The 15,839-nt window shown below is 39.7% G+C and overlaps 1 protein-coding gene across 21 annotated transcripts in view; it reads left to right on the forward strand.

The window, feature by feature from the left end:
- The window catches only part of FAM168A (family with sequence similarity 168 member A), a 204,900-nt gene that overhangs the window by 79,721 nt on the left and 109,340 nt on the right, over positions 1 to 15,839 (forward strand). For all 21 annotated transcript variants that reach the window (XM_072610916.1, XM_072610920.1, XM_072610926.1 and 18 more), the window contains one exon: positions 10,892 to 10,979. In XM_072610916.1, coding sequence (XP_072467017.1) covers positions 10,892 to 10,979 — 88 coding nt within the window. The remainder of the gene's footprint in view (positions 1 to 10,891; positions 10,980 to 15,839) is intronic.

Consider the following 15,839-nt stretch of genomic DNA (forward strand, 5'->3'; position numbering starts at 1 on the left):
AGGGTTGTTGTGAGGGCCAAATAAGATAATATTTATACAGTGCTTAGCACAATGGCTAGCACATAGTAGGCACTTCATAAATGTATATCTCCTCCCGTCCTTGTTCCAGTACTTCTTAACCCCCTCCACCACTCCCACCTCCCACTGCAGTTTGTTTTGTAATTCTCCATACTTAGGAATAGTGTGTATTATACCTCTTTGTTGGTGTTATATTCTTCCTTAGACTATCAGCCCTGAAGACAGGAATAGTAGCTTATCTAAACTTTGTATATGTGTTAGCACCTTGGACACTGCTCTGTATGTCACAGATACTTAATAAATAGTTGTTGCATTATTGTAAGATCTGTTCCAACTCTGACAGTTCCACGCTTTAAAGTCCTGACATTTATGTTTTGAGATTCCTTTCAGCTTAATATTCTGTGGTCTAAATTTCATTCTAGGCCTGACTTCTTTTGTTTTGTATTTCATGCACCCTACCAGTTCTGACATTTTGTGACTCTAAGAGGAAAATGAAATCTTAAAAAAATATTAATACTGGAAATGTGACTTTTTTCATTGTTATCCATCTCTGTACTAGCTTGCTTTGTGTTTTGACTGCCTACCCTTTTCCTCATGCGAAATGGAGGGCAGAGGGCATGGGAACCATGACTTTACTTTAGCTTTTATGTGAGCCTGCATTGCTCAGCTCAGATGCCCTAGGACTCACCTGTTAACCTCCCCTTGTAGAAAGCCCATTTTGGGTTTGTTACCAGCTATTTTGTTTCTAGACCCATTATCTTTCCTCAGACTTTCAGATCTGCTTCTCCTGGTCTGTGTTTTATCTTCATAAAATGTTAAAGCTAGGAGGGAGTTTAGTGATAGGTAGGCTAGGGAATAGAGGACTGGGCCTACAGTCAGGAAGACTCCTCTTCCTGAGTTCAAATCCAGCCTCAGACACTTACTAACTCTGTGACTCTGGGCAAGTCACTTAACCTAGTGTCTTTGTCAAGAAAACCCCAAAACAGGCTACAAAGAGTGAGACATTAATGACATAACTGAACAACAACAACAACAAAATAGCGTATTGGGAAGAACATTAAAGTTAGAGTCAGGGGACCAGGATTTAGTTCTTGTATTTGACAGTTACCAGATGTAAGATCTTGGGAGAGTCACTTTCCTTTTCTGCGCCTCATTCTCTCCTCTGTAAAATGAGAAGCTAAATCTAGATGATCTTTGAGGTTCTCTTATACCTCTAAATACTGTGATGGAGGCCATTGGTTCTCAAACTTTTTGGATTCAGGATCCCTTTATATTTTAAAAAATGTTTGAAGACTCCAAAGAGCTTTTATTTATGGGAGTTAGAGCTATTTATACTTAGTGAATTAGACATTTAAACTGGTCAGTTTTAAAAGCATTTATTAATTCATTTAAAATAATAATAGTAAATCCATTACAATGTTAGCAACTTTTTTTGTGTGTGAAAAACAACTGTTTTCCAAAGCAAAAAATATTTAGTGAAAAGTGTCATTATTTTACATATTTTAGCAAATCTCTTTCATGTCTGGCTTGATTGAAGATGGCTGGATTCTTATATCTACATCTGAACTCATTCTGTTGTGCCATGTTGTTTTGGTTGAAGTATGTGAAGAAAATCCAACCTTTTTACACATATGTAATTGGAAAAGTGAAGAGTGTTTTAATACATAACATCTTAGTTTTATTATGAAAATAGTTTTGACCTCAGTTTCCTAAAAATGTCTCAGAGATCTCCAGGGTTCCATGGGCCATACTTTGGGAACCATGATCTAGGTCCATTAGTTAACTGAGGAGAATTTTTGTTTAGAGAAGGGAAGGGTAGCCCTCAAGGTCTCATGAACAGTGAAGAGGAAAATTCTAGATCTTCCGATGGAAAATGCACTGCTCTTTCTGTACCCTCTATCAAGGTGAGGAAAATTATTTCCTTGGTTTTTCCAAGTAGCTTAGCTGTGATAATGATATTTAATAATAATAATAACAACAACTTGTATTTACATAGTGCTTAAAGCTTTTGTCAAGCACTTGACAGTATCTCTTTTGAGTCTAACAACTATAAGTCTAACTCTCTAACTGTGAGAGACAGGTGCTATTATCCCCACTGGGAGACTGCTGAGTACCTAGTAAGTGTGTAAGACAGGATTTAAATCCAGGACTTTGTAACTCCAGTCCTTTCTGATTCAGAATCTAGTGTTCTGTCCACTATATCAGGTGAGAATAATAATAGTACCTATTTATAAGAAAGCAACATGGTGTAGTGCAAATAGAACTGGATCTGGGATCAGAGGACCTGTGCTGAAATTCAGATCATCTCTGTTTCTCTTTTTCACCCTTAGTTTTCTCCTTGGTAAAATGAGAGAGGTTGTAATAGATCTTTTTAAGACCTCTTCCACCTCCAAAATCCATAGTCATCCTCTTTCTTTAGTATGCATGTGCATTCCTGTATACTGTGGGTTTTTAGCCAAGTGGCTTTTCCAAAAAACACCAATTTTTTCATGTATATAGATTGAAAAGAGCTTCATGAAAACAAAGGAATACTTGCCTAATTGAGAGTTACCAACCAATTCAAAACATTTCCTGTGTTCCCTCTAAGGAACCAAAGAAGATACTTTGGCTGTACTTAATTATTTGCCATGAAATGGTCAATCAGTCCCTCCAAGAAGGGCCTTTGACTGTGAACCAGACAGTCTGATAAGCTCTACAGGTAATCTAAGGACCTTTGTAATGGTCTACAGGTGAGGCTTCGATGCTCAAACTCTTTTACTCCCCCTAATGGGGACGACTGAATGTTCTTATTCATAGAGGTAGGTGCTTTGGATAATTGAGTGCTGGAAGGGCTCTTAGAAGATGGGTTAGAGCCAGTAGGGCTTTGTGAGCATAGAATGTCTTAGCTAGAAAGGATCTGAGGACATAGATTGTCAGCATTAGACTGTCCCTTGGATATTATCTACTCCAATTTCTTCATTTTATGGAGGAGGAAATGAAGGCCCAAATTGGGGGAAGCAGCTTGCTCCATTGCCACAGAATTTACCCACATCTCCCAATTTCTGGTCCAGTGTACTTTGTAGTAGACCATATTGCTTTGTTCTGTAATTTGTGTTTTGTTTTTCTTAAAAGAAACAGGATCCTAGGTTTTCCTCTTTCTAGCAACTCTCTATAGATTTGTAACTTTGGAACAAACATTTCTTTAGTGCCTACTATTGCGTATTCTTGGTAGTTAAGACAGGCATCAACCAGTCTGTGACAGGCTGGGAAATTGGCTTGTGCATTTGGGACCCTACTGTAGATATACAGACCATCCTATCTTCATAGTGTAGCAGTTCCCAAGGGAAAAGAATAAGATTTTTGCCCTGCTTTGGCCCTCCCCTTAAGGAGAGGTTTTGTCCCTTTTCCACCTTTGTTACACTTCCCCCCTCCCATGCCACACCCCTTTAGGTGGAGTTAGATGTTTCTTTGTCCTGCTGTCATAAATATGCAAACTTCTGTATGAATTGTGAACTCTTTGAGTTCCACATTCGTGTTCATTTCTCTTGTAATAAACTTAATTTTCACATAAGTTTTATGAAGTTATGATTGCCTTTTGACAAGGGGAAGATGATATGGAGTGGAAAGAGTCAGGACTCTTGGATTTACACTTTATTTTAATTTTTTAAATTAATTAATGTTATTTATTTTCTGTGTTTTACAATAACTACCATATCTCTTAGATTAGTATTTTCCCTTCCCTCCCCCCTCCCTTTCCCCTCCCTCCCCGAGACGGCATACACTTTTGCATAGGTTCTACACATACATTTCTATTAAATACATTTTCACTATAGTCATGCTGTGTTGAAGAATTAAAATGAGTGGCAGAAATCATCTAACAAACCAAAACGCAATACACACACACATACACAAAAATGATCTGCTACATTCTGTGATTGAATTCCATAGTTCTTTCTCTGGATGTGGAAGGCATTTTGCCTTAGAAGACCATTGAGAATTTTTTTTAAGTCCTTGCATTGCAATGAAGTTCCAAGTCTACCAGAAGAAATTCTTGCACACTGTGGTCATTGCTGTGCACAAAGTTCTCCTGGTTCTGCTCCTTTTGCTCAGCATCAGATCATATAAGTCTTTCCAGGCCTCTCTGAAGTCTTCCTGTTCGTCATTTCTTATAGCACAATAGTATTCCATCACATTCATATACCATAATTTATTCAGCCGTTCCCCAATTGATGGACATCCCCTTGATTTCCAGTTTTTGGCCACCACAAAGAGTGCTGCTATAAATATTTTTGTACCCTTTCCCATTTTTATGATCTCTTGGGGATGCAGTCCTAGAAGTGCTGTTGCTGGGTCAAAGACTGTGCACATTTTTGTAGCCCTTTGGGCATAGTTCAAAATTACTCTCCAGAATGGTTGGATCAGCTCACAACTCCACCAGCAGTGTATTAGTGTTCCAGCTCTCCCACATCCTCACCAACATTTATCATCTTCCTGTTCTGTCATGTTTGCCAATCTGGTAGGTGTGATGTGGTACCTCAGAGTTGTTTTGATTTGCATCTCTCTAATCAAAAGTGATTTAGAGCATTTTTTCATATGACTATAGATATCTTTAATTTCTTCCTCTGAAAATTGCCTGTTCCTCTCCTTTGACCATTTATCAATTGGGGTGATTCACACTTTAGCTGTGATTCTTACTAGCTCCATGCACTAGCACATGGTTAAGCTATGTGGATTCTTTTGAGTCTCAGTTTCCATTCTACAAAAAGGAAATAATAATATCTGAATGACCATCTTCACAATGTTGTGAGAAAAATGTTTTGTAAACCTTGAAGAACTGTAGAATTTGGAGTTATATTAAGCCATAGTCCCTGCTTTTGGGAGATCAGTGCAGTAAGAGTGCTAAAATATGAATACCAAGAACTAAGATAATATGGAATATAGTAAGTGACTAGGGGAGGCACACATAAAGTCCTGTTGGGGCTGTTGAGAGTCAGAGAGCTAGGCTAGGAAAATCAGGAATGGTTCCTTTGAAGAAATAGCACCTTAATTGATCTTTGAATGATGGGTAGGATGTTGATAGCCAAAGATGAGAGCCTTATATAGCATCACTCTTTGCCATGTGCTGCACATTTTAGCCAAATTTACTTGCCTACTGATCCCTGCATAAAGCATTCAGTCTCCCCTTAACATGTCTTTGTAGGGCTGTCTCTCATGCTTGGGATATATTCTCTCCTTGCCTTTGCCTTGTAGAATCCTTAGCTGCATTCAAAGTTCATTTTAAAGATCACTTCCTAGAAGAAGCTCATCTTTTTCCTTCCAGGTGTTAATATCCTTCCATGGAAATCACATTTTCTTTAATTTGTATTTATTGAGTATTTAATTTCCTGGGTATATAGTCTTTCTTCCCAATATTATGTAAGGTCCTTGGAATGGCAGGGAATGTCTAATTTTTTCTGTGTATCTCCTGTGCCCAGCAAAGTACTTTTTCTATCTCCTTTGCAGACTCATCGTCCATGCCATGTTTCTTAACCTTGGATGTTTTCTAAGGCTCTTCCCTGCAATCCCTGCAATCTCAATCTTGATAACCTCATCAGCTTCTGTTGATATAGTTATCTCTATGCAGATAATTCCTATATATCCAGCTCCAATCTCTCCCTTGAATTTCAGTCCTACATCACTAGTTACCTATTGGACATTTTCTATTAAATATCTACGAGACATCTCAAACTCCACATAGCCAAAATGAAACTCATTACTTTTCCCTCCTCACCTCCTCCAGACTTTCTTATTTCTAACAAAGGCATCAGCATCCTTCCAGTCCCTTAGGTCATAATCTCACCATTATCATTGACTCCTCACTCTTTCTCTCCCTGTGTTTCAGTTGCCAAATTTTGCTGTTTCTCCCTCTACGTCTCTTGCATCCAGCTCCTTTCTGTTCACATGGCTTCCACCTTAGTCAGATCCTCCTTACTTCTTGTCTACATTATTACAACAGCCTCCTCTCATCTCCTTTTCTCAAATCTCTCCCTACTCCAGTCCATTCTCCACACTCAACTCTAAAATCTCTCTTTTGCCTCTGGAATCTAATAGAAATTTCTCTGTTTAATTTTTTTTTTAATTTTTTTTATTTATTATTTTTTTAATTTAACTTTTAACATTTGTTTTCACAAAATTTTGGGTTACAAATTTTCTCCCCTTTTGTCCCCTCCCCCCCCCAAACCCAAGCATTCTAGTTGCCCCTGTGACCAATCTGCTCTCTCCTCTATCCTCCCTCCCTGCCCTTGTCTCCGTCTTCTCTTTTGTCCTGTAGGGCCAGATAGCTTTCTATACCCCTTTACCTGTATTTCTTATTTCCCAGTGGTAAGAACATTACATTTGATCCCAACACTTGAGTTCCAACTTCTTTAGCTCCCTCTCTCTCCACCCCTTCCCCTTGGAAGACAAGCAATTCAATATAGGCCAAATCTGTGTAGTTTTGCAAATGATTTCCATACTAGTTGTGTTGTATAGGACTAACTATATTTCCCTCCATCCTATCCTGTCCCCCATTACTTCTATTCTCTTATGATCCTTTCCCTCCCCATGAGTGTCGACCTCGGATTGCATTCTCCTCCCCATGCCCTCCCCTCCATCCTCCCCCCCACCCTGCTTGTGCCCCTGTCCCCCACTCTCCTGTATTATGAGATAGGTTTTCCTATCAAAATGAGTGTGCATTTTATTCTTTCCTTTCGTGGAATGTGATGAGAGTAGACCTCATGTTTTTCTCTTGCCTCCCCTCTTTATCCCTCCACTAATAAGTCTTTTGCTTGCCTCTTTTATGAGAGATAATTTGCCCCATTCAACTTCTCCCTTTCTCCTCCCAATATTTCTCTCTCACTGCTTGATTTCATTTTTTTTTTAAGATATGATCCCATCCTCTTCAATTCACTCTGTGCACTCTGTCTCTATGTATATGTGTGTGTGTGTGCATGTGTGTGTATGTACTCCCACCCAGTACCCAGATTCTGAAATGTTTCAAGAGTTACAAATATTGTCTTTCCATGTAGGAATGTAAACAGTTCAACTTTAGTAAGTCCCTTATGACTTCTCTTTGCTGTTCACCTTTTCATGGTTCTCTTCATTCTTGTGTTAGAAAGTCAAATTTTCTTTTCAGCTCTGGTCTTTTCATCAAGAAAATTTGAAAATCCTCTATTTCATTGAAAGACCATTTTTTCTCCTGAAGTATTATACTCAGTTTTGCTGGGTAGGTGATTCTTGGTTTTAGTCCTAGTTCCTTTGACTTCTAGAATATCCTATTCCATTCCCTTCGATCCCTTAATGTAGAGGGTGCTAGATCTTGTGTTATCCTGATTATATTTCCACAATACTTGAATTGTTTCTTTCTAGCTGCTTGCAATATTTTCTCTTTCATCTGGGAATTCTGGAATTTGGCCACAATGTTCCTAGGAGTTTCTCTTTTTGGATCTCTTTCATGCGGTGTTCTGCGGATTCCTTGAATATTTATTTTGCCCTCTGGTTCTAGAATCTCAGGGCAGTTTTCCTTGATAATTTCATGGAAGATGATGTCTAGGCTCTTCTTTTGATCATGGTTTTCAGGTAGTCCCAGAATTTTTACATTGTCTCTCCTGAATCTATTTTCCAGGTCAGTTGTTTTTCCAATAAGATATTTCACATTATCTTCCATTTTTCGAATCTTCTTGCTATGTTCTGTGATATCTGTCTTTCTCATAAAGTCCTTAGCATCCATCTGTGCCATTCCAGTTTTGAAAGATCTATTTTCTTCAGTGAGCTTTTGAATCTCCTTTTCCATTTGGCTAATTCTGCTTTTGAAAGCATTCTTCTCCTCATTGGCCTTTTGAACCTCTTTTGCCAATTGAGTTAGGCTAGTTTTCAAGGTGTTAATTTCTTCAACATTTTTTTGGTTCTCCTTTAGCAGGGAGCTGATCTGCTTTTCATGCTTCTCTTTCATCCCTCTCATTTCTCTTCCCAGTTTTTCCTCCACCTCTCTAACTTGATTTTCAAAATTCTTTTTGAGCTCTTCCATGGCCTGAGCCCATTGGGTGGGCTGGGGCACAGAATCCTTGATTTCTGTGTCTTTGCCTGATGGTAAGCATTGTTCTTCCTCATCAGAAAGGAAGGGAGGAAGTGTCTTTTCTCCGATAAAGTACCCTTCAATAGTTTTATTTCTTTTCCCTTTTCTGGGCATTCTCCCCAGCCAGTGGCTTGACCTCTGAATATTCTCCTCACACCCACCTCACCTCCTGATCCTCCCAGCCAGTGTTTGGGGACTGAGATTCAAATGCTGCTTCCCGCCTTAGGGCTTTTGGTGGGGGCAGGGCTGCTATTCAGTGTGAGAATTAAGTTCAGATGATCAGGTCGGGGCAGGGCTGCCTCTCAGGCACAGTTCCCTCAGGGGGTTTATGCACAGACCTTCCACAATGGATCCAGGCTCCCGCCCGCTTGGGGAGCCCCTGTCTGCAGCCGCCTCTCAGCTTCTATCTCTGGGGGGGGGGGGAGGGGGGGGGGGCGAGCCATGGGGGCACCCCACTCCCCTCTCGACCCGCCAAAGAGACTCTCTCACCGACTCTCGTCACCTGTGGGTGGGGGGGCTTGTGCAGCTGCTGGAGATCCCGTCTCTGAAGCCTGCTCAGATCTGTACCTCTTGGAGCCACCTCTCTGTTTAATTTTTAAAAGGCCTTCATAACCTAGTTCCGTCTTATTTTTGCATTGCAACCCCTTCTGCACCACATACCCATTGCAATGCAACTGAACTGACTTTCTCTCTGTTTCTAATCTATGACACTGTTCCCATTTCTGTATATTTGCCCTGGCCAGCTCTGTGCCTGGAATGCATTGCTTCTTCATCTTGGCCTCCCAGAATCCCTCTCTTCTTTATATATGAAGCTTTTCCTAATTTGGCTCTAGTGTCCACCCTACTTTATATTCAGTTACTTCATATTTATTTGTATTTATTCTCTGCCTTGTTTATATAATAAGTACTTAATAAATATATAATACATACATACATATATAAACATTTAATAAATACTTGTTAACTGAATGGCACACAGTAGGCATTTAATAAAAGTTTATTGAATGAATGAAGTGTTGGACATGAGCATATAACATTCTAGGCAGAGAGATTAATGTGAGCTAAATATTGAGAAATACCAGGCCATTTAGTGATATAGAGGAGGAAGACTGGGCCAGACCATGGAGGGCCTCAAATACGTCTGGAATGAGTAGTCTGTTCTTTTCTATGTGGACCATGGGGAGCCGTGACAGCTTCTTGAGAAGAGGACCATTGTACAAGCTGAGCTTTAGGGAGATGATTTTATCCCCATGTGCAGGAAGACTGGAGGAGAAAGATGAGAAGTTGCTAAAAAAATTTTTGTTGTAATTGTTAGGGCAGGAGGAGATGAGATCTGAACTTGGGTGGGAGTCATGGAGATGGAGAAGAAGGAAACAGAAAGAATGCTTAGTTTAGTTACTCAGTAGGTTTGCTGCAGATAATGCAGACTGCAGAGAAATTAACCAAAGAATTATTAAACTTAGATGAATAGGTGTGGGATCAAATTGTCATGTCTAGTTAAAAATACTCTCCCTTGTAGTTCTTTTTAAATTGAGTAATAAATAATGGCCATGATTCATTATTAGGTATGAAATCAAGTCTTAGAGAAGAACCCTAATATGAGATGATAGGCAACATGATGAGGTGGACAAAGCCCTGAGCTGGGAGGTGGAGGAACTTTGTTATCTGATCTGGGCATATTCTTTCCCTTTTTTGTGCCCTAATTCTCCATTTTTATAGTTCTTGGAAGTTTACCATACACTTTCTCCAGAACAAACACACGAGGTAGATAATAGAAATAGTTTCACCACATTTGCAGTGGAAACAGATTCTAGTAGGGGAAGGAACTTGCTCAGATATTGGAGCCAGGATTCAAACCCATGTCTCCTGATCTCAAGGCTGGTGATCTTCATAGTAAGGACTTTAAAAATGTTTTATTGATCTCGTTGTCATTCCTTGGGGATTATAGTTCTTACCCTGGCTCTTTTACAGAGACTTAGTCATGAATCTCTTAAAGGTTCTGAAACCTGGATGATAATCCATGTGATAAAATTTTCATGTCAGATTATAAATACTCCTTTTTGCAATTCTTTTTGTCTTAAATAAGAAATAACAGGGCGTACTGTACTTATATCATCAAATGTTAAGGTAAGACCTTACAAAGGGAGCTACAGTGTCAGAAAATAGGCAACATGGTTTACTGGAAAAAGATCTGATTAGGTTTGAAGTCAAAGGCCCTGGGTTGAGATCCTGGCTTTGTTGGTTACTGTCTTTCTGACTTGGGATGAGACTTTCTGGGTCTCACCTTTCTCATTTGTAAAATGGACTGCATTAGATGATTTCTTGGGCCCCATTCAGCTCTAAATCTTAGAATCCTACTTAACAGACCCTACCTCCCAGGGTTGTTATGAGGAGAATACTTTGTATACTTTAAATACTCTAGAAATACATGGTACTCCAAAAGTCTTAGTGAATTTTTAAACTATCATTAAGATTTCTGGGACCGTCTTTATTATTTTCTGAGCTACAAGACATGACTTTGAGTCTGGGGTTCTGACCCAAGTTGTATGACTGGACAAATAATGTGTTTCTGAGCTTTACTTTTCTTCATTTTTAAGTAAAATATTTCTCTCACACTAGTATCCATGTTACAGGTTTGTTGGGAAGAAAGTATTTGTAAGGTTTAAAATAGTATTGAAACATGGATTGTTTACCTTGCTCTAATTAGAGAATGAGTATAGCCGGTACTCATAGATAAGATTGTGATGTTTTTTATGACACTTGATCAAAATACCCAATCTGGTTTCTTTCTTTTCCCTCCAGGGTCTTCAGTCTTCCACAATGAACCCTGTTTACAGCCCCGTCCAACCTGGGGCTCCCTATGGCAACCCCAAGACCATGGCCTACACAGGTAAGTGTTCTTAGGAATGACCTTCACACAGGGAGATGACTTCTGAGCAGGTGTAATAAGCTCAAGGACTCTCTCCGTCTCTTCTCCCTACCTCTAATCCTGCCTGTCCAACTACCTTCCAGACATCTCATGGTGGATGTCCAGTGCATATCATAAACTCAACATGTCCAAACCCAAACTTATTGTATTTCCCTGTATACTCTTCCTCTCTTCCCTGTACTGTTGAGGATACCACCATCCCCCTAGTCCTCCTGCCTGGATATCATTCTTGACTTCTCACTATTTCTCACTCCACCCCCATCTAAACTGTTGCTTTTTCCTTTGCAACATCTCTCAAATTTGCCTTTTTCTCTCCTCTGACGCTGCCATCATTATTTTATCACCTCACTCCTCTACTATTGCAATGGCCTGCTGGTAGGTCTGCCTGCCTCAGATCTCTCTCCACTCTGGTTCATTCTCCATTCAGCCACCTAAGTGATTTCCCTAAATTGAAGGCCCTAGCATATCACTCCGCTTCCACTCAATAGACCGCAGTGACTACCTGTCACCTCCAGAATCAAATGCAGAATGCTCTGTTTGGCATTAAAAGTCCTTCATAAACTGTCTCCTTCCTACCTCACTGCCTGCCATGTAATCTTCAGTCTATGGCGTTGGCCTCCTGACTGTTCTGTGAACAAGACACTCCACCTCTAGACTTTGGGCATTTTCTCTGACTATCCCCTATGCCTTTAATGTTTTTTTCTATTAATTTCTGCCCCTCAGGTTTCCCTGGCTTGCTTCAAAGTTGCATGTAAAACCCCATCTTCTACAGGAAGCTTTTCCCAGTCCCTCAGAATTCTAGTACCTTCCTTCTGTTAATTATTTATTTAACCCATGCATAGTTTGTCTGTACATAATTGTTTGCTTATTGAGCTCCTTGAGGGCAAGGACTGTCTTTAGCCTCTTTTTGTATCCCCAGCACTTAGCACTGAGTAGTCAGTAGGCACTTAATAAATGTTGACTGACTGACTTCCCTCCTGCCCTTCTCATTTGTCTCTTGAGTAGATCTAGGAGCTGATCTCTTCTCTTGGTTCCTCTATCTGGTCCTGTGGATAGAATCCTGTAAAAAAGTTCCTGCCTTTTGCGATGAAAACTTTCCTTGGTTTCTAAAGTGCAACCATGTTGTCTTTCTTTCACTCTCTCTTTTTGTCTCTTGAGATTGCTGAAGTCACAGTTCCTAGCCCTTACCCTCCTGGACTCTTCATGGAGTTGAACCCTAGTAGGGCACAGATGAGCCGTGGAGGCAGATTCTTGTTCTCAGCTTTATGGAAAACACTATGCTGTTCACTTAGCAAAATGATACTGTCATTATTTGTCCTGAAGTGTATCTTACCTATTTTTTGACTCCCCTTTTACTAGTAATTTAGTATTAGAATCTGTTGGGAGGCATCTAGGAACTTTGGAATGGCCACTGATGTCCATACAGGGGCTAGCTATACTGCAGGAGCGTCAATCTTCCTCTTTAGGATGCTTCAGATTTATTAAAGTAATAATCATAACTGACATTCATATAGCACTTTAAAGTTTCCACAATACGTTACATGTATTATCTCCTTTGAGTTTCACAACAGCCTTGTCAGGTAGGCACTATAGGTATTGTTCCTGTTTTACAGATAGGAAATTGGGGCTTAGATGAGATTAAGTGACTTGATCATGGTCTCACAGCTAATAAAGCATCTAAGTCAATATTTGAACCCAAGTCTTCCTGAGCCCAGTCCCAGCACTTTGTCCATTGTGCCATGCGGCAAAGGACATTTTATATTGCTGGTCACAAAGACCTCCCCCCCACCCCAAACCCTGCCTGAAGTTGAATGCCTTAGCTTCTCTGTGGGAGGGCAGCTACATTTTGATATATTTCAGTATGTTTCCAATTGTAGCAACATTCCTGCAACGTATGGAGGTCAGGACTTTGCGTTTCATTTTGTCCGTTTGTGAATTCTTTTGACATCTGTTGGAGCTCTTTCCCATCTAAGAGTTGAGCTGTTAATAATTTCTTGGCTCAGTATCTTAATCAGGAGTTGCTACCTACCCTGCCTATTTATTTTCCTCTTTTCCTTTTTGGATGATCTCTCACTTCGTGGATGGTGATCCACATCCTCCTTCCTTGAAAGTCAGCAACTTTCTTTTCACAGAGTATAGCTTCCTTCTCTGGGAAGAGCCTCTTATCTTTTGAGTGACCCTTTCTATTTTCTCCTCTTTCTTGTCCTTCCATTTTTCAAATCCTTGACATGGATCATGATTACCCTCTGACTGTTCAGGTCTTTTTTCTTTTTTGTGTTTGCATTGAAGCCCTTTTATTATACTCCTTTTACCTTTTTTCCTTGATTGGTTTCTATTTTGAGTATAGGTAACATTTATTTAGTCATGGCAGAAAGATAATTTTGAATATTCTTCAGGTCACCATAAAATTTCCATACTTTCTGTAAATAGGTTCTTCAGTCCTCAATCATTCTGCCTCGTCCCATTCTAGTCCTTCCTTCACCTAGTTACCTAAGAGATTTTTCTAAAATATGAGTCCAATCATGTCACACCCCTCTCCCAAATTACCTTGTATTTACTTTTTATGCATTTATATGTACGTGATGTCTTTCTTAACTAAGCTCCTTGAAGTAGGGATTATTTCTTTTTTTTTTGTCTTTATATCCTTATTTCCAGACAAATAGTAATAAATGCTTGTCGGTTGATTAAAGATGTACAGAGTAGTTAATAGAATTCTGGGACTGGAAAGGCTCTCAGAGAGTGTATAGTTCAACTTCCTTCCCAGTGGAAGAAACTCTTTTATAGCCTTCCCCACAGGGCTTAGACATTTCAAGAAATAGGAAATTCGCTACTTACTGAGATAGCAAATTTCGTTATTCAGCAGCTCTTTGTTGGGAAAAATAGTGTTAACTGAGTGTTCATGTGAGTTACTAGTAATAATACCTGTAAGTCACTGGAATGTCCTGTCTCCTTCCAGCAATTCCCCCCATGCTTTGCTGTGTTACCTCAAAGAATTCTTTTTCCTGTTCTGGGTGTAAATTTCCCCTTCTAGCTCTGATACTTTGTGTTTAATGTTTTAACATTATGTGTTATATTACTTAGGGACCCTTCTGGGTTTGACATTTTATGTTCTAAACAAAAAGACAAATCTTTGGGTTGGCAGGAAAAAAACCACTTTTTTGAGCCTCTGGCATCAATGACGGTCTGTGGCAGAGATTTTTTTTTTCTTCTTTACCTAGTCCTTTTACCAAATTCAAGTTACATTCTAAGGTGGTTTTGTTCTGGCTTTCCTCAGTTGAAATTTATGAGAGACGAATCCAAATTCCATTTGCCTCGTCATAACCTAAGGTGGTGGATGGGGATTCACTTCAGTTTAGAAGAAGATTTAGAAGAAGATGCATACTCTGCATAGTGTTAGGGGATTCACTGATGAATTTTTTCCCCTTGCAATATTATACTGAATTTTTCTAGGTAAATTATTCTTGACTGTAAACTCATATTTTTTCCCTTCTGGAATATCCTGTCTAGGGTGGAGAACCTGTGGCCTCAGGGCCACATGCGGCCCTCTAGGTCCTCCAGTGCAGCCCTTTGACTGAATCCAAACTTCACAGAACATATCCCCTTAATAAAAGAATTTGTTCCGTAAAACTTGGACTCAGTCAAAAGGCTGTACCCAAGGACCAATTATGTCTTTGAGGCCCCAGGTTCCCCACCCCTGTGACCTATTCTAAGCTCTCTTCTCCTTTTTAGTGGTGGCTGCTAGATCATGTATGATCTTGATCATGGCTCCTCAGTACTTGAGTTCTTTCATTCTGGCTGCTTGTGGTATTTTTTCTTTTACCTTGGGAGCTCTGGCTTTTGGCTATGGTACACAAGCTATGAGTTTTCATTTGGGATTTTAGGAGGTGACCAGTGGATTATATTTCCATTTTGTCTTCTGGTTCTAAGACATCTAGGCAGTTTTCTTCATTCAAAAAGCTGAAAAAAACAGAAGAAAATGTGCTATATCTTATAGGAAAAACAACTGACCTGAAAAGCAGATCAAGGAGAAAAAAATTAGGAATTATTGGACTATTTGAAAGCCATGACTGAAAAAAGAGAGCCCAAGCACCATATTTCAAGAAATCTTATAAGAAAAGTGACCAGGAGATATTTTAAGAGGTAGAAGTTGGAGTGGAAGAGACATTTTAGGATAGAATGCTTAGCTTCAGCATGAGCAAAACAGCTAAAAGTTGAAATCTTTGGTCGTTGATCCTTTTGGATTAGTGAAATGACTTCTGAGTAATCTCCAAATTAGAACATATCAATCAAAATAACCGTTATCTCTATGCTAGTGTGAAGGCTCCACAACCATCGGAAGAGATGAACCGTGTTAAAAACAGTTCTACTTTTGCAGGTGACCGAGTTTTAAGGTAGGCATCGTAGAGATGGTGAATGTTAGCTCTAGAAAGGACCTTAGAATAGAGAATGCCAGTTCTTGATAGACCTGAAGGACAGAGTGTTATCATTTTGGTGTTCTGTCTCCTAATTTTCAAAGGAGATTTGTTGAGAATTACTGTGATAGTTTAAAAGAATGTCTGGTTTTCTAGGTCATACATTGTCAGGCTCTCTTTGTCTCTCCTTTTGCCTGTGCTTCCTGCCCTTTAAGGAATTTTCTATGCTTGGAACCTTCCACACTGGACTCTTCCATGCTCCAGTTAATCTTGCCAGTTGGCATCTCCCTGCCAGTAACTTCAATACTGGGAAACCAATCAGACATGCTAGAGACACTGCCCCTTTCTGTAAAACACCTGCCTTCATTAGCATTAGGGAACAGACCTGGAGGGACAACCTAGGTGTCCT

Source organism: Notamacropus eugenii, chromosome 5, assembly GCF_028372415.1.
Source record: "Notamacropus eugenii isolate mMacEug1 chromosome 5, mMacEug1.pri_v2, whole genome shotgun sequence".
In the NCBI taxonomy this organism is placed as follows: domain Eukaryota; kingdom Metazoa; phylum Chordata; class Mammalia; order Diprotodontia; family Macropodidae; genus Notamacropus; species Notamacropus eugenii.